Source organism: Vanessa atalanta, chromosome 5 (genome assembly GCF_905147765.1).
Source record: "Vanessa atalanta chromosome 5, ilVanAtal1.2, whole genome shotgun sequence".
Lineage (NCBI taxonomy): Eukaryota > Metazoa > Arthropoda > Insecta > Lepidoptera > Nymphalidae > Vanessa > Vanessa atalanta.
Genome location: NC_061875.1, coordinates 9,329,685 through 9,352,451, shown reverse-complemented (window position 1 = coordinate 9,352,451; position 22,767 = coordinate 9,329,685). Strand labels below are relative to the sequence as shown.

The following is a 22,767-nucleotide window of genomic DNA, read 5'->3' as shown; positions in this document are numbered from 1 at the left end:
CCCGCGCGTTCTAGTTTATCGTCCTCGAGTACTATCGTAAAACAGCGTCTTATTTCCCTTTTTACACTCCATCAACACCGTTGAATAACGGGAATTTTTGATTGCGAATGCTTGTAAGGCTAGATTGCAGTCAGTTGATTACGTATTAAATGGTATTGTGATGGTACGTTTAGTTAAAAGTCCGTTGAAGTAAAATACGCTACGCGCTTAGTAAGTAGTACAAAAAAGAAAATATTAATAAATATCTAAATATTATTGAAGAATAAATTAATTATCATTGATTAAAGAAAGCGAATACATTGGATGTTGATACTGTTTTTTTTTTTTAATTAAGCCTTAACTACCTATCAACGATTCCACTCTAACTTATCTACGAGTGGTCCTGGAGACCGTTCATGGTTTAGTACATCCAACTCGGGATTTACGGTATAAAAAAATATTAAAATTATAAAAATAAGAAAGACTTATTTACATTCTAGGGCTTTATTTTTGAGTCAAATAATATAAATAGCAAAACATCTAGTGGTATTTTAAAAACGTTTACAAGCCTACTATGTTGACAGAGGAACAAAATATTCAAAAGAAATGAAATGCTTTGTATCAATTTTGATAAATTGCGTAAATTAACTTTATAATTTAAAAAAAAAATACTTTGAAAAAATGGTATCTATAGCTTTATATTAGCGTTTTTTCGCGTTTTACAGCTTGCTAATAAAAGCAAGCTTGCATTTGTGGTCACTTTTTTATTGTGTCATACTTTTATATTATACATTTAATTTGTAGAATTATTGAGTTTACTACAAAAAGCTCATTTTGCTAACAACATTTGCAGCATGAAATTGTACTACAATGCACGAACGTCGTCGTCCAGCGCTAACAGCCCAACGAAAATGATTAGCAACAATATATTCAGCCGTGGATTTCCTCTCAATCACAATAATTGAAAGGTAGCCTGAGGGATGGGATCATTATTAATAATTGTAAGGTTTCAGCAAGAGATGTATGATGAGGAAGATATGCCAGACGAGGATGCGATGAGGAACCCGATTTAACCGAAAAAAATTTGCAGGTTTATCGAAAGAGGTTAACCTCTTGACTTGAGGGTTTTTTTTATTGTTTTAATTCGTTTCGAAAGAAAAATAAATATGTCTCTTACGATTTTGTTCGATGTGTAGAATAAGTATACACCCACGACACAAACATATCATAATATTCGTATTCCAAAATTGACTACTGTCTTAGAGTCCAGTGTTAGGTGGTTAAGGGTTAAATTATTATTATTACTTTTGTAGTTGTATTAATTTCTGTTATTAAGTTTTTTCATATACATAGTTCTTAATTATCGATTTTCTATGTTAATAAAATGCAAAAAATGCAGCGTTAATTACATTTAGCTCTATATGAAAAAGTATCATCGTCGGAGCGGTTCGTCATTAATTTGCAGGCAGAGGGTTGTATATCAAATAGGATTTTATTAAAGGAAGCGAAGAAGGAAATTTTAATATTCAGTTCTTCCTCATCCAATTCGTCATAATTATATGAAGAACTCGAGCATGAAACATAATGAATTGATCGTTTATGGAAGTTAAAACATTTTAAAAAGTATCTACTGCTATTTTTTAAAGAAATTTCAACTATTCATCTTCATTAAACAAGAAACACGTTTAATTGTCAATAGAAGAAGGTTATAAATATTAGTATCAGATTTTAAAAATACGTGACTGTAAGTTGTTCCTCGACGTAAATTGTCAAGTTAAATTTATATAAAAAAATTTATTTATATTTACAATACGAGTTAGGTTACAATAATAGTTACTTACGATAGATTAAAAAAAGATGTTAAATATACTTGTGTTAAATTAGTTAAAAAAATAATCTTAACAGAAAATTTTGAGAGTTAAAGCGAGAACAATTGATTTTGTATGCGTTGATTTTGTATTTATAATTCGTCTATTATCCGTTCCCTACTGGAAAAGTATATGTCAAAAAGAAGCAGCTTTAGCTCAATAGCCGCAATCACATTTAAAAGATGCAATTTTCTGTTTTTTACCAAAACATTATTATTATTATTAGCAGCCTGTAAATTTTCCCACTGCTGGGCTAAAGGCCTCCTCTCCCTTTGAGGAGAAGGTTTGGAGCATATTCCACCACGCTGCTCCAATGCTGCTCCAATGCGGCTCCAATGGCGGAATACACATGTGGTAGAATTTCGTGGAAATTAGACACATGCAGGTTTCCTCACGATGTTTTGCTTCACCGCCGAGCACGAGATGAATTATAAACACAAATTAAGCACATGAAAATTCAGTGGTGCCTGCCTGGGTTCGAACCCGAAATCATCGGTTAAGATGCACGCGTTCTAACCACTGGGCCATCTCGGCTCTCTAACAAAACATACTATCCTTTAAATCTAAGTTGTTGTATTCTTCTAAGTGTTATTACGTTATTCTTTAAGTTTTATAAATTTACTGCAACGCACAAATAAAGTATTTTTCTATTAATAAATGGAGTTCATTCAGGGACTTACTGCCCGAGACAACTCTACAAATATTACAGAATGTATGATATTGTTAAATAGAGCTTAAGTACGTCCCTATTTAGATTATAGACTTTAAAGTTAAATATAAAAAATCCCTTTCCATGTGTTTCAATATATTTTTATTTAAAAAAAAAAGTATTGACTTCTTATTTCAAAAGTAAATAATTGAAAATTAAGTACGAATATATGTTACTGCCTTAATAATTTAACGTTTGAAGCTATTGTTATCAAATAAAAGAAGTAGTCTTCTCAAACGAGTCGAACACTACTCGTTGCACCGAAAGAGTTAAAAACGTAATATAAATATGTCCTAGTCGTTAAAAAAAACGTTTTTTTTATGACAACCGTTTACATATCTTAGATTTTTATTATAAATGAAACAAAAACTGTTTCATCTTATCTATCTGTAAATAAATAACGACATTTTTTCCTTGAATCATAATTTACGTCTATCTATAAAAAATATTTATATTTCATTATAAGGCGTCAAATCACAAGGAACATAAAGTATTATTAAGGCAATATCTTGACAGCGATTTACAGCGGTATGCGTTAACTGTATCTGAGAACACGCAATTATTACGTCTAACGCATTCACTTTCGTTGATTTGCATGCTTAGATGCGTTTTAAAACGAAAACGTTCTGATATTGTAAGTGATATTAAAATAATTCATAGCTTCCTTCTTTTATCCAAATGTGCCGTACAGGTGATATATTTAAATGTTTTTTTAATATTACCAATTATAAAAGCTTTTATTCGTCTTTCGTTATAATAATATATTGTCTTTAATTCGCAAATTTGAAGATTATATTTTATCGCTTTAGGAAAAAGGAATATAAAGTTTTCAAGGATACAGAAAATCATTATCATTTATGTAACAATCGTATCATATTGTTAAATTATGAATTCAATATTGAAAGTCTTTCATGATAAAAAAACTGCTTCTAGTAATACTATTTTTGTTATTTAGCGTAACATTGAATAATTATCTCAGCCAAAATGGCCTCCTTGTTATACTAATTTTCATCTTCCATATCTATTGAAATATAAGAACTCTGAAAGAAAAATGATCTATAAATTAATACGGAATAGTAGTGCACAAAAAATATCAAAGGAGTATATTAATATATAAATAGTCGAATATATAAGCAGTCGTTTTTTTATGAAATAGTTTGGTGTTATTACTATCTTTTTCAAAACGCAGATAATAAAATAACGTCACTCTAAATGCGACTTTAAACTCAGCTAACTAAAACAGAACTCTTCAAATTGAGAGTTCACTAATCAAGAAAAACCAATTACATAACTGCGAAGAACATTGGACATTGTTAACATTTCTTGGTTCTTCTTTTAATAATGTCGCATAGTTAATTCCCTTTTAAATGTTTTTTCCTGAAACAGTCGCTTGGCTTTAATATCCAGCCGGATTTATTTAAAAAAGGATTTAATATTTTAGTATTTAAAAACAATAATTGTTAAAATTAATTCTTAATCGTATCTTAGATTTAAGGAAACGAATTATGTTTTCTATCCGGGGTGGAACATTAGTGTAAGTATGACTATACACAATAAAGTAATTAAACAAGGCATCCTAGGTACGTGACGAGAGTTATTAATGTGTGCAAATTGTATGTATTCATACGCATAGTCCAGGTATGACGGTGTGCGTTTATAAATAAGTAAGTGATGGACATTGCATGCCGTCTTCGTGTTGCATCAACCTTGGATATGGACAGGTTTACACAATGTTTTGCTAAAAAATAAAAAATATATATACATCTAAGTTTAAAAAATAGTGAAGGATAAATTACATGGTGCATTTGATTGCATAGTGGTAAAGTGATTATGGCTAAGCTACTAGCCCTGTTGGTGAGTTACAAATAAATCAGTATATACAGCACATCAATTCTTATATGTTTGAAAATTAATTCAAAGTTCATAATGTTATTTCTGAACTTATTAATGATTATAACTATTGCAATTTTTTTTATTTTCATAAAAAATATTTTAAAAAAATAGTCTTAATCTTATTAAATTTCACAATGCTATTTTAGTACATAAGCAACATTTTATAAAGCAAAAATTATAAGCATTATAATTATATTTTTTCCAGGTTATCTTAGGGAATATATTTTTATCATCTCAGCAAGAAGACCACTTCATTGATGACTCTATAAGACACCAACCATCCGTTGAAGTAAGTATAGTTGATTTATTTTCTTATTGTTGTATCTATTTCACATTATTATTAAAAATAATATACAAAAAGGTTTCATATTAAATTAAGCATTTAAATTGTATTTTTTTTTCTAATGAAGGTTTTTATTTAAGTAACGTTACAATGTAAAAATCCAAAGCAATCATAGTTTTTTTTATTTATTTATATAAATTTTCTCACTTGATTGTTAAAGTAAGTTTATCAGTCCGGTACTTTACTTCTAACAATAAGTCTAATAGACGTACGTAATTTTAAAATATTAGATATACATAGGATGATATTATTTAATTTAAATGTTATTTCTCTAGTTAAAAATAATCAAATAAAAAAAATATTCAAAATATAAACCATTTGATTAGCAGAAGTCTTATCTTAAATTCCTAACAGTTACATGAAAGAGTATGAAATCTGGAGTACAAATAGTGCCGCGGTTATTCCGTATTCAAATTCTACTAGGTAACCTTATGAGAATTGAACTACAAATATACTTACAATCAGGGCTAACGCTTAACACGTGTATATGGTAATGTTATTTGTGCATAAATTAAAATTATATAACCTCTAATAACATACAATATGATCAAATATAGCCTAAAATCATTTACCGTTTATGGATTACCGATTAAATGAGAACTGTTTTCAATAAGCGGGTTAATTTACGAAATACTCGTTATGTTATGTCGTTGGATACGCAAATATTGAAAGTGAGACGGTGTCGAAATATAATGGACCAGTATTGGTATCGTTCACCCACATTTCCCCATAACCAGATTTAAAGTAGGTAAAATTATGAACCAGTTGCTGTTTTTATTTATTCTTAATAAGTATCGACAGTGACATAATAATTAATAAGCTGTAATAAGCGCTTAGACTTAAAGTAGGTAGGTCCGTTAGAATTTCGACGTTTCCAGAGCCTTTGTGACGCAAGCTGCTGACAAAAAATATATTGTGTTTGATTTTTTATGTTTCTTTAAATTATTTTGTAAAACATTATTACATTATTTATTTTAATTAATATAACCCTAATCGTAATGGTAGAAATTCAGGACGGGTAGGTGGTTTTATACAGTATGAAATCCTTAAAGTAATTCAATACATTTGTTCAAAGTTAAATTAATAATTTTCGATCAGAAGTTATATAATTTTCAATGAAAAGTGAACGTGTAATGCGGAAACAAACGAAAGTCAACGATCCGTCATTGACATTGAGTTGAGCGATGCGCAGGCGCGCGCGGCTCGCTCATCTTGAACTTGAGAAGATGGCCGCGGGCGATTGACTTTTGGCGAATTATGTTTACAAACACAAACCCGTTAAATGATTTTTACTTGATGATTACGTCATACACACATATCCTTTGATTGACATTTTTGAATCTACACTAACTATGCGGTTTCATTTGTGTGACACGGGCCCGTTTTAGATTTATTTTGGATATAATACGTGAATTCATAATGGTCGGATTATTTCTCAAGGAAATGGCGAACTAACGGGGGAATAATTTGAAAATCGAACTTGTGTTTCTTGATATTAGCGCTTTCAATAGACTTTATACAATTATTACAGAAATAAATATAGACTTTTTACACTCGACTTATACGAGCTTAATTTTTATCACGTGGACTACTTTCTATTGGTATTTTTTTTACTTAAATTTTATTTTTACATTTACATAGTTTGCCTTTAATTTTTTTAGTTTTACTATTGTTTTTGAAAGTACGTTAAAATTTGAGCCTGGTTTTTGTATGTTGTATATTATTAAGTATGGATAATTTTATTTTTTTATTTACCCATTTATTTTTTTTATTATAAAAAAAAATTAAAATGAATCTATATTATAATATTAAGATTATGTTACACAAAATTTATTTAATGCTATTTTAAATCGGTTCGTGTTACATCTTCGATGCTCACTCTTAAGATTAATAAATTATCATGAAAGTTTAAACGTGTAATACATCAATGTCATGCGAGTAATAAAGAGTCTCAATAAATTTAGCTGATAGTAAAAAAATATAACTGTATTCAAGTAGCGTAGCGTAAACGAAAGCGTTGAAAGTGTGTAGCTATTAGATAGACGAACTGACATCTGTACTCTCACATCTTTTCGCCTTGATTACACAAGTTGCATTCCAAGTTTATGGAAACTATAAAAAGACTCATTGATTATTCAGAATACTAAAGTATAATCAGTAGACATGCAACGAATCGTCATAATAAGTAAAATACGGAGTCAATGCACGCAAGGTATCATTTCACAAATTCTTCACTTGTTTTTTTCTTGCTGTCAAGAACGTCAATAATTAAAAGTCGTCTGAGACTGTTAATTGATTACTCATAAATTTATATTATATTGTTTTTATTTTTAGGATAATCCAAATTACTCCTTTGGCTATGGAGTTTCTGATACTCATACCGGTGATGTTAAGACTGTTTGGGAAGCTAAACAAGGTGACACTGTTAAAGGTTAATACGCAACTTATATAATTAAATATACTATTATTTACAAATTATATTTATTCATAATATTGCTTAGACTTTATATTGCTTATATATTTTGATGACCAAAATTAACGCAGTACCATTTTTATGAAATAAGTTAAACATTATTTTTATATCCGTAGGTCATTACAGTGTAATAGAACCAGATGGCTCTATGAGAACTGTAGAATACTCTTCTGGACCTAATTCTGGATTTACGTCATCAGTCAACAATGATGGTTTACCCCCTGAACTAACAGCTGATGATGGTATTATGGAAGACAAAGTTCTGAGAGATTATGACAGATATTATGACTTTTCAGAGGACACTGATGTAGAACAACCATACAAAGGGAGTGACAGAAAACGGAATCGACATCCATACGAATCATTATTTAAAGATTATTCATTAATGAAACGACCGAAATACCCAACCGATTTAGAACCTAGTGAGTATACTCACAGCTTCAGTATCAAGCACCCACATGAAGATCTAGATTCTGACACAACGGCACACAGTCATGTAGGGTTTAAATTTGATCCAAGTTGTAAAACGAAACACAAAAAGAAAAATAATCTTTACACCAACATAGATTTAGACTTTCGAAGGCAAAAATATCCTTCTTTGACGTCAGACTCTTACAATAATGACTTTGATAAGTACGTCGGTGATTCATCTAACATGGAGAAACTTATACAAATGTATAAGCACAATGAGAAGTATAAATCCTCAAAGCCTGAAGAATATACTTCATGGACATCAACGAAACATGGTCACCAAGGCTTATCAGATGTGCAATTAGAAGATACTTATTCTGACTACATTCCTCCGAGACCTAAAAAGAAATATAAGCCTCATAAAAACCCTGAACCGTTTGAGGCTGAAGATCTCGACGATTATGTTTTAGTGCCTAAGAAAAAAGTCAAAAAACCTTATAGACCAGTAGAATCCTCTGAATATCAACCAGATATAGATGAGGGTTATGATGATAATTATGACGATGACAGGTACCATAAGCCCCCACGGGGCAATCATAAAGAGGTAGTACGAAAAATCGTTAAGAAAAAGAAGCCTGCGATAAATATTTTAGACATATTCGATATATAAGTTATTTACAAACTAGTTTAGGTACAATTCGGCATTATTTATTGATTGGCATTTTTAAATTATTTAAGAATCGTTAAAACATTATTATAGAAATTGCTAAAATTGTACATCTCTGATAAATATTTTATCTTTTGAATTATACAAGCATATAAGATAACATAAATCTTGCCTTTTGTTTAATTTAATTCTTAAATTATGACTGATCCATGATATTATTTAATAAAACCTTTATTGTTAATGCTTTTTATTTTAAAATCTGTACCAACTCTCGTTTTGCTGATTTAATTCATATTAGATTATTAGGGCCATGCCACGCCCACTTTTAATTGACACTTCTTTTTCATTATTACATTATTATATTTCAGAATAATTGATTATTATTTTTAACATATAATTTTTTCTTACACACAATATAGTGGATCAAATGAACATTATAAAAATATATTTTAATTATGCAATTGTTTCGTGGTAAGGTAATTAGTTTTGACAGGGCAATATCAGTTAAATGCGCTTGCGCAACCGATCTCACAATGATAGTGAAAGTAATGAAACTGGAGCGAACGGGTGTGTAGGCCACGTATTACCTCACAAGGACGTTCAAAGTATTTCACTCATACACAGCTATTTACATTTTTCATATACATAACTGTTTAAAAAAAATACATTAACAATTATATTAAAAGTAATATTATTTATAAAATACTTTATCATAGAATGTTTTTTAATAATAGTGGAAAATAATATTATTGATTTTAATATATAATTGTTTCGTGTTTTGTTTTCAATATTTATTTCTTGAAGAAATAAGCAAATTGTCTTATTTAAAATAATGTTCAATTCAGTTGTGAATAAGAAGTCATTCAATGTTATTTTACGTAAATAATATTTATTTAGATTTTTATTATTTTTAATTTGTTCCTTTTTCAAAAGTTTTAGAAAGTACTTCAACACAGTCATATGATTATAATTCAAAAGTAAAGTGATTTAAGAACTGTTGTTACTGGAAATCATTTTATCGCTATCGAAATATATTTATGAAAGAAAAATTCCCAACAACGAATAAATTAAAATAAATTTTAAAAGGATTATGACTACAACTACGTATGACAAAAAAATATAATAAACATATTGAAGATTAATGTTTAATAGTAATTTAATTAGGAACAAAATCAATGTAAGAGATTGCATTGATTAATGAATTTCCATTGGAATTTGAGTTAGTTAACTTGGGTAAATTAAATACAGTAACAGACAATCTCGGTGGCCTGATCATTATTGAAACATTATCTTAGCACGAAAGACTTGAAAGTGAATGTTAAAATTAAATAATGCGAAAACCGTTCGATTAGTTTAAATACTTCGCAAGGTAAATGTGAAAGTCTAATTTTTTTTTTAAATTATAATTCTAAAAGTATTCGAATGTGTTCCATATCCGAAAAATAACGGACGTCCTGGTACATTAATTTCAGTCAACTTATAACGGTATACGATAATGTAACAAAAACTTTAATAATGTTACGGAAACTGTTAATTACTTAAATGAATAGAAATTCTCCACATATAGGAAGATAGGAATAAATTACGCACTTTGAGCGACGACGTGCGTGGTAGAAAACTCATTATTTCACGTTTACATTTTTTTGCAACAAATTAATTTGTACCTACTTATTATCGAACGCTGATTTTAAATACCGATTAATGATTGAAGTCTTTTCCCATACGTTTTCGTACTATTGACGTGTCGCAGCAATACAATTTAAACGCGCAATAATGTGGTAAAGTTTAATATTTTATAAATACGTTTTCTAATAATAGTTTAGTACAAAATGATCTAGATAAGGCCAGAATGTGTTCCAAATTCAACTTTGTCTCACGAGTGGTGTTATGTTTTATTCAATATACGCATGTGGTCGTGAACATTCACCACTGGGCGCGGCCGTGACACGACAACCATTGTCGCAATACCAAAGACACACTCTTTCTGGTTTTACCCTTTTATTAATCCGTATCATTCTAACGTATTAAATATATTATAACTCAATGAGCGCTCAAAGAGGTTATTAAAATGAGGTTGTATAATTGGTTGTCATGTTATGATGATAATTATAAGTAATTAAGTATAGTCTTTATTGAATATACAAAGTTCTAAGGTGAATTTTCTCACATTGATAAAAAAAAAAAACAAATATAATAATATAAATGTGATCTTAGCTATTTATATTTTAATAATAATTGAGACATTATACAATTTTCTTATAATAATGATAAACAAAAAAATATTTATTTTCTTTCGAATCATATACTAAATATATTATATTGAGAACATTAAACTCGTTGTTTTTTTTCTACAATAATTTATTACCAGCATGTAAATGTACTGATACGTCATGTACATTTATATTGAGCTCGGTTAAATTTGTTTATATAATTATTAGAATAGTAATATATATAATTAGTTCATTAGTATTCATACATTAGGTTATACAATGACCCTAATAATTATTGACTTTATATATTATGTATATTTAATTTTACACTGCAATATACTACTATTATTAAATAGTTTAATCTTTATTTACGTTGTTTTATATTTATTTAATATTTCCTTATGTTTATTGTAATTTATAAATTAATACAAAATCATCTAGTTAGTGCAAGTAGTAATAATAATTAGATTTAAGTAAATAAATAAATAAATTATGTCTTCCTGAACACAACAGTAATTCTCAAAGGACATTATCCAACTGCGTAGTACATAATATTCCTAAAGTGTACGAGTACACGAATGCGCGCAAATACAAGTGTACTCTCTAAACGCTTACTCTTATAATCCAAGAGCAATCGATCGGGCGATCGTATTGTAATTGGTTTTATTGTACAACCAACGACTCTATAATATTTAAGAAGAGTAAGTTTTTAAATTTCCGGGTTTTTACTATTAAAACTCGATACATTTTTACTATCCTGCCCCGAAGATTTTATTAATAATATTTATAGGCAGATGACCCAATGTTAAGTGGCGCTAAATTAAATAAGCATTGTATAAAATATTAGTAATTCCTTATATCGCCAAATTGCGATAATCCAATCTTGGGATCTTATATCGCGTGTTTGTGCTTATATTGGCTCGATCACACTTTAAATCGGAATACAACAATGCTGTTTAGAGGTAGAATATCCGGTGAGAGTGTGGTACCTACCCAGATGTCCTTGCAAAAACGATAGCAAGAAGACAAGATCGTATCGTATCGTCTAGCTTTATACCCTAAACACTAGAACGACAAGGCGGTTGCGCAAATAAATAAGTTCACAAATCTTCAGTTATAATTAAGAATGTCAAAAAAAGGTAAAATTAAATATAATTGATTTTTTGTTAAAATTTCCTTCCATAATATTCCATTATACTCACGGTCAATAGAGTTTCATTACTTATTGCGATAGAATATTTTATTAGGTCAATAACTTTAAAGGCTTTGAATACATTGCATTGAAATTTACTTGAATAATGTCAGATCAATCGCTCAATGCGTTTAAATATTCAATACTGTTTCTTTGTAGCCTAGTGATTTAAATAAACATTTTTTGTCACTAGTAATATCTCTACTTACAAATACAAACGTTAAACAAACGTGACATTGTTGAATTACATTTTCATAAGTAATTACTAATACGAAAACAACTGTGATTTAAAAAAAAAATTAAAATTAAATGCGAGGTTGAAAATATTCCATTCCATGTTAACGAAAATGTCTTTTTCTTAATATTATGACATCCGCAGAGAAGAAAAGCTGGGAGAGTGAACTAGTTTCACTAAGTCGCTACGGCGGGGCGGTTATGAATTTAATTTATCAGTATTTTGGAAAAGCTTTCTCTCTAAATATTTTAAGCCCTTGTGATGTTTTATTATGACACATATTCAATATTCGTTAAAATTTCCACGAAATTCGTTTAAATATTGATGGCATTTTAAATAATAACAAATATAGTATGCGCCGTATATTTGTATGATTCAATTACTTCTCAAAGTACGGATACGGATTTCGAAAAGGATTTAGATTTAGCGACAGATAATGTCAACTTACACATGTTTAAAAGGAAAGGAATATCTAATACTATTTATCACCCGCGACTTTGGTCGCGATTTAGGGGTTTGGTATGTAAGGCATAAAAAGTTACCAATGGTCTTCCTTGGAGTTCAAGCTTACTTCATATCAAATTTCATCATATTCGGTTTCGTAGTTTTGCCGTGAATAAGCAACAGACAGACAGACAAAGTTACGTAGTATTTTCGTATTTATAATTGTCGTATAAATGAAATGTAAATGTAATACGTAATTGTGTTCCCAATTATTAAATTACACCCTTGATTATATATGGGAAGGCGATAGATTTCTTTGCGCAGAGTAAAGCGGCTCAATAACTAATATAATATTTACTAATACAAATTAACCTACGCAAGGTATGACAGTGACAAAACGAAACCGGGTTAATTTCAGTAAAAACATAGCTATGTAGGTGTTATGAAAGTAATATCCATATATAGTGAGCGAACATTTTTTTCTTATCCTTATATAATTTGTGCTAATATTTCAAGCGTCAATTAGTAGATCTAGAACTTGAGAGTATTAATGATTGATTTATTATGCTTGTAATAAAATTCACTGAAGTATGACAGGGTCAATAACATATATTACGAAACTACACACTTTCTAGGTGAGTTTATTAGACAGTTTAAAAATGGATAAAAAATTTAAAATATTTTGTTTAAATAATTTTAAGTAACAGTCGGTTAATTTTCCACAAATCGACTATCGCTTCATCTCTTTCTAAGAAATAATTACTATTGTCGTAATATGATTTGCATTATGTCATTTATAATAATGATATGTAGATATGATATGCAGATATGTAGTAACTGTTAAGTATTAGAAACATCTGACGATCTTCTGTGACAAATGGAAAAGTCAAATCGACAATTCTATCCTGAACACTTTTAATATAACATATAACACAGATCCACGTCAGAAGAACTTCTTATGTACAACCGACGATAAATACTAGGTAATCTAACTAAAGCGTTGATACGTCACGATACTTTTAATGATAGCTCGATATGTGAGGTGTGTAAATAAGTTGAAAACTAGAGAGATACTGGTAAATAGTATGAAGTATGAAAATAAGCCTCGCGTGTTAATTTGGCATTTGAATTCGAAAACATCAGGCATTTTATTCGACCTTCAATGCACTAATTAACATAACTAGTTAAGTAAGGTTTGCATAGGCGCCGGTTAATGACACGATGACTCATTTAACACAATCTTAGGGCATATACACACATTTATATAAAAAGGCTTTTAAGTAAGTATATTACATACACTTTCTTTAAAATGCATTCTTATAAAGAAAAGGAAATGAAAAACAAATGAACATGAAGAAAAATAGTTATTTAATACTTAGAATATGAAACGGATCACAGACAATGGCTTTCCGTATAGTGTTTTTTTTTAGGAATTAAAACTGCGTATAAAATAATAAGGTAAGCTCTATTAAACTATATACGCAATTATATTTAAAAGACGTGATTTGACCACTTATTTCATGATTTAGAAATAATGTAGATATGTATAATATAAATATACATGTATCACGAAAATACATATGTATATTTTACTCAGATTTTAAAATATATTGAAACAAAAAAAATATTGATTGCATAAGTATACGTGTATAGCCCGCGTTACATATTATTAACTCTTTCAATAAATATTTGATAGTAATAATTAAATATTTAACATAATTTCGTATATAAAATCGCTTAGAAATAGTTTTTAATATTTTTGCGATTGTCTTGACGAGGCTGTGTTCAAAGCCTTAATCAATTATTAGACTTGGGAAGGTTATTAGATACGTATCGTGGTTTACGCGGTCGAGAAACAAGAGAATTAATGAATGTTTTGTGCGAGGTTTTGTGTATAGAAAACAATAATTATTTTGTAAGTGTAATCCTTTTAATTAGGTCATTTAACCTTCTCACTACTCAAAATCGTTTTCGACAAATCTTTAGTGTTTCGTAAATACGTCGGATCAAGCATGAATAAAATATAAAACGCTCTAATTCTAATAATGGTAATAGAACGAAAGTTACTTATTTTATTTTCAAAGCACGTAGTACAGTTTATCTTCCGATGTAACGGACCGAATGGTAGCTATTTTCGATCTAATTTAGGCAAAACGAGTTTTTGTCTTCGAACATAAATTTGAATTTCAAGCACAAAATAAATATTGATGATATAATTTTTCGTGGTTATTAAAATTTTAGTGAATAGATTAATAAATTAAAATTAACTTTATTCATTTATTTTAATTTTATTATTTATTATCCTTTAATTAATTATTTATATTTTTTTAAATACTTATATTATTTTGTTTTTTATTTATAGTTTACATAAATTTGCAAATTATATTACGTCTTTATTATAATTCTCAGGAGCTAATAATACGTACTTCAATAATCATTGATTACGTTATGAAACTTACCGCACACTAATATTTTGTACTCAAATGAAAAATCTAATTGTATTTGGACATGTATCCGACAAAGAATTTGTGTTCTACTTTTAAAACGGACCTTAACACAAAATGCCACATAGATTTAAAACTATCTGTTTCTTTTTGATTAAAAATATAAGTAACCAATCAGAAGTAAATTAATAAAAGTTTTTGTAAATATGTTAATGGTATTGGTACAAGCATGAGGAAAACCTATTATGTGATTTTTTAAATATTTTAATATATCTTTTTTTAAATACAAAATTGAACTATGATTCTAGATAGCTTAAAATATATTTTAATACTACTAAAATAATAATGAATTGCTTCGTTAAATAAAGCCTAGAAAGCCCGGTAAATATATAACGAGATCTGAATCAACGAACAATGGCATGATCACAATTCAAACCAAGAATAAAACTAAATAAATAATATAAAAAATATTTTAAATTTAATGCAATATGACACTATATCAGTATATTTTAGGCAACATATTAGAGTCCAAAAACTGCCTTGTTATTCTGGAGGCAAACTTATATGACAGCAAATCTCTCGATAAAGAGTTCAAATCCTAGACAAGACTAATAAAAACTATTGGTTTTTGTGTAAAGTAATTCTTAATAATAGTGCGTAGTTTGAACGTTAGTAGTGTTCTATCTCTGTACATTAGAAGCAGCTCTGATTGTTTGTTCTGCAATTGATCTGTGTTGCCGAACTCAAATTTCTCCACGCAGATGTTTAGTATTTGTGATTCGGTCAAGCTAAATCCTCTGTACCCTTTACTTATTGTGAATCGCTCACTCCTCAATCCAAAACGTATACATTTAGATTATTCATTTATAATCGTTAAATAATAATTTGTCAGTACAATATAAATAAAAGTAATTTATTTAAGCATGTTGGATATTCTGTTAGGATATATGTTAGGATAAAGCAATTTTCCGTATGACGTGTTTGATCTATGTAAGCATATCCTAAGCAAGCTTCATACAGATGAAGCACATCAAGAATACTGCTAATATCATATGCGTATATTAATAAAATGTAGTCACTTTCATAAAGTTATTTCTTAATCGAATTCGATAGAAAAAAAATTAAATTCGCTATCACCCTTACTTCTTTAGCGTCAATATTTTTTCATTAATTATAGTATTTTAATTCTACTTTCAGACAATTTGTCTTTACGAAGAAATCAAAGTAATAACTCCTACCTTAAGGAACAATTCGTAATAAAAATCTATATTAATGAATATTATCAACAACAAATTTACACTAATAAATAAGTACTTTTATAGTTATTGTATATGTTTAATGACAATGATATGTAATAATTGTTATTATATTCAAATTTTAATAAAATAATTATTAGGGGGACTGTACTCGTATGTTATAAAGTTTAATTTATTCCTTATTCTGTACTCACAAGTGTATAAATTTATGGTTCTTAAACCAATTCTTAACTCGTTTAATAACGAAAGAGTTATGTGGATAATTCGTTAACATTTATAAAACTAATAATAACAAGTTTATTATATTTCATTTAATTTAATTTTGACAAATAAAACAAATATAAATGTTCACGACTATTTAAATGATGGAATGTCTATTACATTTTTTACATCTCTTAATATTTAATTATTGACAATGTTTGAATTTTTTTAGGGTTCTACAATAATTTGAAGTATTTTTCATTTTAGAAAATTAGTTTTAGGTATGTCTCCTTTATGTATTACTATCTAGATTATTGCGGGCAGCGCCCATAATACATAGTCACATAGTTTTGTGCGCCTGCGACACCGCAGGCGGGACCTTAGGTCTACCTATAGGGCATAGTATTAGTACAGCCTCTATATAAGCGCCAAGTATCTCAGATTTAGGCACACATCAAGTCCTAGTGCTTAGTGAACTAGTGTTCCAATCTTAGAGATAATTTGAGAAAATGTTCGCAAAGGTAAATAAATATAAGAATGTAAGGGTTTATTTTACGCTATCACTTTAAGCGTTCAATTTGTGATAGAAATGTCTTTCATTCGGCTTCTTTTTATCTTAATTTTATATTTGTGATATTTTTTTGTTTACTAATTATATAATTTTAAGCTTATTAAAAATAATATATACTTATTATTTTTTAAGTATATATTATAATTTATTGTAAATATAAAATATATAACATTATATTTATGATTTAGAACCAATTAGTAAAAAATCCATTCAAATAAGGAGCTCTCATGTTTAACCTCGATTGTATTCATTTTTACAGGCTATTGTTGCTTGTGCTCTTTTGGTGGTGGCTCATGGTGGACTCATCGCGAGTCCTCACGGAGCTATTTCATCTCAAAGCATAGTACTAGGACACCCAGCTCCTGCCATCGCCACTCACGCTGTCGGCCCTGCTCTGGCCGCACCAGCTTATGGATTGGGACTAGGTAGTGTAAGATTGTATACAATCAGTCTCTAAAGATAAATTTACAAACTAGCTAATCTTAATAAGATAACATACCTTATTATATGAGCGCTTACTGAGTGTTCAGTGGTGGAGAGTCATGAAAAAACCGTAAAAAATTGTTTTTTCAAACTGCGATGCATGCCTTTAGATCGGCATTTTTTCAGAATAGTTATGTTAAATCTTCTAATCTGAATTTAAATATGCCAGGTCACGGTGCTATCGTCTCTCACGGCCCCGTGCTGCACGCGCCGGTCGCCCACGCCGTTGCCCCTGTTGAGGTTTATGTAAGTAATCTAATGTTGAATTTTATGTAAGTAACGATATATATGTAAATGTATTGTTTAAAAAAATTGAGCTATTAGTCGGTTCTTTGCCATACAATATTCAGTCAGAATTTACGATAGATATTTAAAATGATGATTCAAATATAATTTTACAACATAGCAAATTCCATACTTATTTGTACCTTACATACATATTTTTTATTGTTATAAATATTATGTTGCAGTCCCACCCCCGTTACCAGTTCAACTATGGTGTCACTGACGGCCACACTGGCGACCAGAAGAGCCAATGGGAATCTCGTGATGGGGACGTTGTAAAGGGCCAGTACTCTCTTGTCGAACCCGATGGCACCATCCGTACCGTCAACTACTCTGCCGATGACCACAATGGGTAAGCAATTATTATTCTCAGACATTATATTTTTTTTTACATTAGCAGCCTGTAAATTTCCCAATACTGGGTTAAAGGCCTCCTCTCACTTTGAGGAGAAGGTTTGGAGCATATTCCACCACGTTGCTCCAATGCGGGTTGGTGGAATACACATGTGGCAGAATTTCGTTGAAATTAGACACATGCAGGTTTCCTCACGATGTTTTCCTTCACCGCCGAACACAAGATGAATTATAAACACAAATTAAGTTCATGAAAATTCAGTGGTGCCTGCCTGGGCTTGAACCCAAAATCATCGGTTAAGATGCACGCGTTCTAGCCACTGGGCCATCTCAGCTATTCTCAGACGACGAGACGATTTTATTTAATTTTCAATTTTCATTCTGCAGTAAATATATTTAAATAAAAAATGGGAATAGTATTTACGTACTTCTCTTTTCAGATTCAACGCTGTAGTCAGCAGACAAGGCCACGCGGCGCATCCCGCCGCCGCCGTTGCGCACGCGCCAATTGCTGTAGCCGCACCTCTTGGCCACGGTCATCTCATCCACGGCTAAAAAGACTATGACTATTTATTTCTATAATTATTTAGACTAAGACAGAATGCGACAATGTAACTTGAATGCTTCATGGTAACGGTACAACGAATGGTCTGCTTCGAGGCACAGCGTTTCATAATGTGTATCCGACCTGGGACAACGGCCCAAGACTTCACAACCAGTACCTCTTATTAGGGTGCTAGCTTTTGTATTATAATTTCTTTTAGTTTGTAAGTCTTTTACCGTTTTCAAACTTAGTTAAGAGAATACATTTTATGAAACGTTAGAATATGCCTGAGGGGTGCTTGGCGAAGGCTCCAGTTTTGCTTATATGTAATATATCTTTTCTCATACGATTATGTTTCATTCTTACTTTCTCCTATTCAATACTTACCCATTTTAAGACCCATGATGATTGCAATATAGACAATCACAATTTTTAAACCAGTTCTTGCCCTACTACTCGCTGGGCAATAAAGATTTTTAAAACTCGTCCTACCATAATGAAAGCTTAAACATAATATAAAAGCGTAAGTTCGTGTATTGAATATCACTCGATAGCGAAGTTCAAATTAATAAGCACACAAAATGATATCTAAAGTAAGTACACTCATAATATTGATATGAAATAATTACCTATAAAATATTTAAATTAAATAAATATATTAATGTGACTTTTGTTTTTAGATTTTTCTGTTTACAACTGTGCTATTGGCAGTCAATGCACAGCATCACTCACATGGACATGCAACTTCTTCCCAGTCAATAATCCGTCATGACATTTCGCACAACCAGCATGGATATAGCGTCGAACCCGTAGGACATCACACAGCGTACCATCAACCTATTTCGGTTCATGCCGCCCCTGTCCATGAAGCAATCACTGTTCAACATATCGCCCCTGTTGTTCACTCAGCTCCTGCCGTTCATCATGTTGCTCCTATCGTACACCACTCTGCCCAAATAGCTCATCACTCTGTTCCTTCTGTTCATCACGTAGCCCCTGTTGTTCATCATGCGACTCCTACTATAAATCATGTAGCTCAAATTGCCCATCACGCCTCTCCTAACGTCCATTACTCTGCTCCCGTAATTCATCATTCAGTCCCTACTGTCCATCACGCAGTACCTGTCGTTCACCACGTAGCACCTGTAGTACATCATGCTGCACCCTCTGCCCATCACGTTGCCCCTGTGGTACATCATGCTGCACACTCTGTCCATCAAGTTGCTCCTGTAGTGCATCATGCTGCACAATCAGTCCATCAAGTTGCTCCTGTAGTTCATCATGCTGCACAATCAGTCCATCATGTTGCTCCTGTAGTTCATCATGCTGCACAATCAGTCCATCATGTTGCTCCTGTAGTACATCATGCTGCACAATCAGTCCATCATGTTTCTCCTGTAGTACAGCATGCTGCTTCTTCTCTTCACCACGTTACCCCCGTGGTTCACCATGCAACTCCTGTACTAGCCCTTCAACATTCTGGAAATCACAATGAACATCAATATGCTCAAAGCCACCAAGATTATTACGTAAGGCTGTGTTTTGAATGTCTAACTTTCGTTTATCTTTTTTTTTATTTAATCAATAGATTAACTTATCTTCTAATCGTTGTGTATTTTCAGGCGCATCCAAAATATGAGTTCGAATACAGCGTAGCCGACCATCATACTGGTGATATCAAATCGCAGCATGAATCTCGTGATGGTGATCACGTAACTGGATACTACAGTCTGCATGAGCCCGATGGTTCCGTGCGCACTGTACATTATAATGCTGACAAGCACAGCGGGTAAGAAAACAATATTCTAATCTTATAGTTATTTTAAGGATACTTGTGATTTTTCTTTTTCTAAACGTTTTTTAACCTTTTGCAGTTTCAACGCTCAAGTACAACACTCTGCACCTTCCACCCACATCCAGCCGCAACACCAGCAACCTCATTACAGCCAGTCTCATCACTGAATAGTTTAATAATGTCCTATCAACCAATAGATTTAAATGTTATTATGCTTTGTTTTTAAATAAATTCTAGTCTAAAATACAGATCTGTTTTTTTAATTACCTAGACTACCTATCTATTAGTTTCTTTGACATTCTAAAGTTTTGTCTTTTTTCTACTTTTTGTGCACCCCATGTGTACATAATGTTTTACTCAAAATATTTAAGTTTAATTTAATTATTGGTTAAGTTTATTACGCAACTAAGAATACGACATGCTTGTCTTGTGAGGTAATTGGACAAAAAAATTGAAAAAAAAAAAAACAAAATCTGTGAGAGTCCGCCTAAATAGAACTAAAGTATCGGCCTATAAGCTACCTGAATAGAATACTGTTGAAATCATTATCATCGGTCCGGCCCTTTTCGAGTGATTGGTATACATAAAAAAACTTACATGTCAAACATAGAACCTCTTTTAAAGTTGGCGAGTATATGAAGTTGTGCGCTAACATGCTACTTACAACACTTTAATATTAAATATTTTTTAAGGACAAAATGAATTTTAACCGAAGTTCAAATTTGGGCTGTAACACTGAGTTTCAACTCGTGCTCGGCAAACGTGGAAATGTCTTATAAACATCTGCCCCGTATGCCCATTCCTTTCTAGAGTTTGTTTGTTTGTTATGGATCCAAAAACTATATAAAAAAACTGTTTTCTTTTTCATTTGCGCAATTTTAGTATTAGCTCTAACTTAACACATTTTTTACAGATCAGTCCGAATTATATAATCAAAGGCTATAATAATATATTTACGTTCATATTCATTAATTATTATCCTTTGTTTTTATTTCATAATACTAAAAGTATTAAAAGACAACTTGGTAGAAACTATCTCGCAAAAACTTCAAATTTTTTAATTACTAAATACATAAAAAATACATAACATATATCCAGCAATTAATCCAAGTCTATTTCAAATAAATAAAATACAAAGACATTACAATTACAAAATAATATATACGAAAGACGTAATACATATTTATTACAATAATGATTGCATAAGTAACTTTTATATATTCATAATGATATAATAAATTTTGGTAACAATTTTAAATATTGAGATTGAAATTGCGATTCAACTTAAGAAAGTGTAAGCATTATTGCTACCAAAACTTGTGATCTTGATTTGTACAGTAGATGTTTTCAATTTTGATTGAAGTATATTTTTGATGTGAGGGATTTATGCAAGCCGGCGGTGTAGGGAATGCTTAATATTTCTTACAGCGCCATTATCTATGGGCGGTGGGGACCACTTACCATCAGGTGGCTCATTTGCTCGACCGCATACCAGTCACATAAAAAATAACCTTAAGTTCTTAGTATAAATAATTCTTATTGATACCATATATTAATTTAAAAAAAATAATGAAAGTAAAGTACAAGTATATAAATATTTTGTAAAATGTATAAAAATAAATAAAACCTCTATTATATTTGATCGGAGCTATGGTTAAATCGCAGATATTAACATATTTTTCATAAGGCTTTAATTAATTTAGAAACTAACCAAAACGACGTTGCATGAACATATTTATTACATTCAGAAGAAATTAAACGTTAAAACTTTTAAATAATTGCTCAGTCGTAGCGTAACAATGAATTTTAAATGATAATATTTTATATTTCTCTAGATGTATGTAGCTATAGTAGAGGTAAGCGAAAATCCGTCTAGATAGGCAACGGCCACTCACCGGGTATTCCATCGCGAAAATGCAAAACAGAATTGTTGTGTATCGTTTTGAAAGCTGAGTGAGCCAATGTAACTACAGATACAAGGAACATAACATCTTTGCGTATTAGCGATATAAGATATGATTAATATTTATACAGCGCTAATGTTTAATGAGCGGTAGTGACCACTTACTACAATGCTATTTAAAATATCTTGAAAATCGATCAAATCACATATAATACATCTCAAAAGCGGTTGTTCCCGCTAAACAATGCTTATAAGTAAGGTCATAACTTGTTTGAATATGTTACGGCGAAAAAAATTACATCCTATACCTATCTGACGCAAGAAATTACCTTAAGAAGGTACCTTATACAGGTATATATATATTTATATTTTTTTCAATATTTGTTAGCACTTGATGCTAAGTCAGTATTGTCACCCATAGTTACTGAATCTACAATGGTAGTTTCGTTGTGCCTTTAATTAAATTGGCTGACACCCCCTTTACATAAAAGAAGACCTACCTCAACC

General features: G+C 30.5%; 3 protein-coding genes across 3 annotated transcripts; all 3 read left to right on the top strand.

Moving 5' to 3' along the window:
- The first annotated feature begins 4,261 nt into the window (after nt 1-4,261).
- LOC125064030 lies at nt 4,262-8,508 on the top strand. The gene is made up of 4 exons (XM_047670803.1): nt 4,262-4,410; nt 4,655-4,738; nt 7,127-7,223; nt 7,382-8,508. The coding sequence occupies exons 1-4, from the start codon at nt 4,387-4,389 to the stop codon at nt 8,344-8,346; spliced, it is 1,170 nt and encodes a 389-aa protein (XP_047526759.1). The 5' UTR covers nt 4,262-4,386; the 3' UTR covers nt 8,347-8,508.
- Nucleotides 8,509-16,834: 8,326 nt separating this feature from the next.
- LOC125064400 (larval cuticle protein A2B-like) lies at nt 16,835-18,899 on the top strand. The gene is made up of 5 exons (XM_047671391.1): nt 16,835-16,846; nt 17,156-17,321; nt 17,549-17,625; nt 17,850-18,016; nt 18,459-18,899. Exons 1-5 carry the CDS (start codon nt 16,835-16,837, stop codon nt 18,571-18,573), a joined length of 537 nt encoding a protein of 178 aa, XP_047527347.1. The 3' UTR covers nt 18,574-18,899.
- Nucleotides 18,900-19,143: 244 nt separating this feature from the next.
- On the top strand, nt 19,144-20,524 carry LOC125064399 (histidine-rich glycoprotein-like). The gene is made up of 5 exons (XM_047671390.1): nt 19,144-19,155; nt 19,243-20,024; nt 20,058-20,091; nt 20,185-20,351; nt 20,437-20,524. The coding sequence occupies exons 1-5, from the start codon at nt 19,144-19,146 to the stop codon at nt 20,522-20,524; spliced, it is 1,083 nt and encodes a 360-aa protein (XP_047527346.1).
- The last annotated feature ends 2,243 nt before the right edge of the window (nt 20,525-22,767 follow it).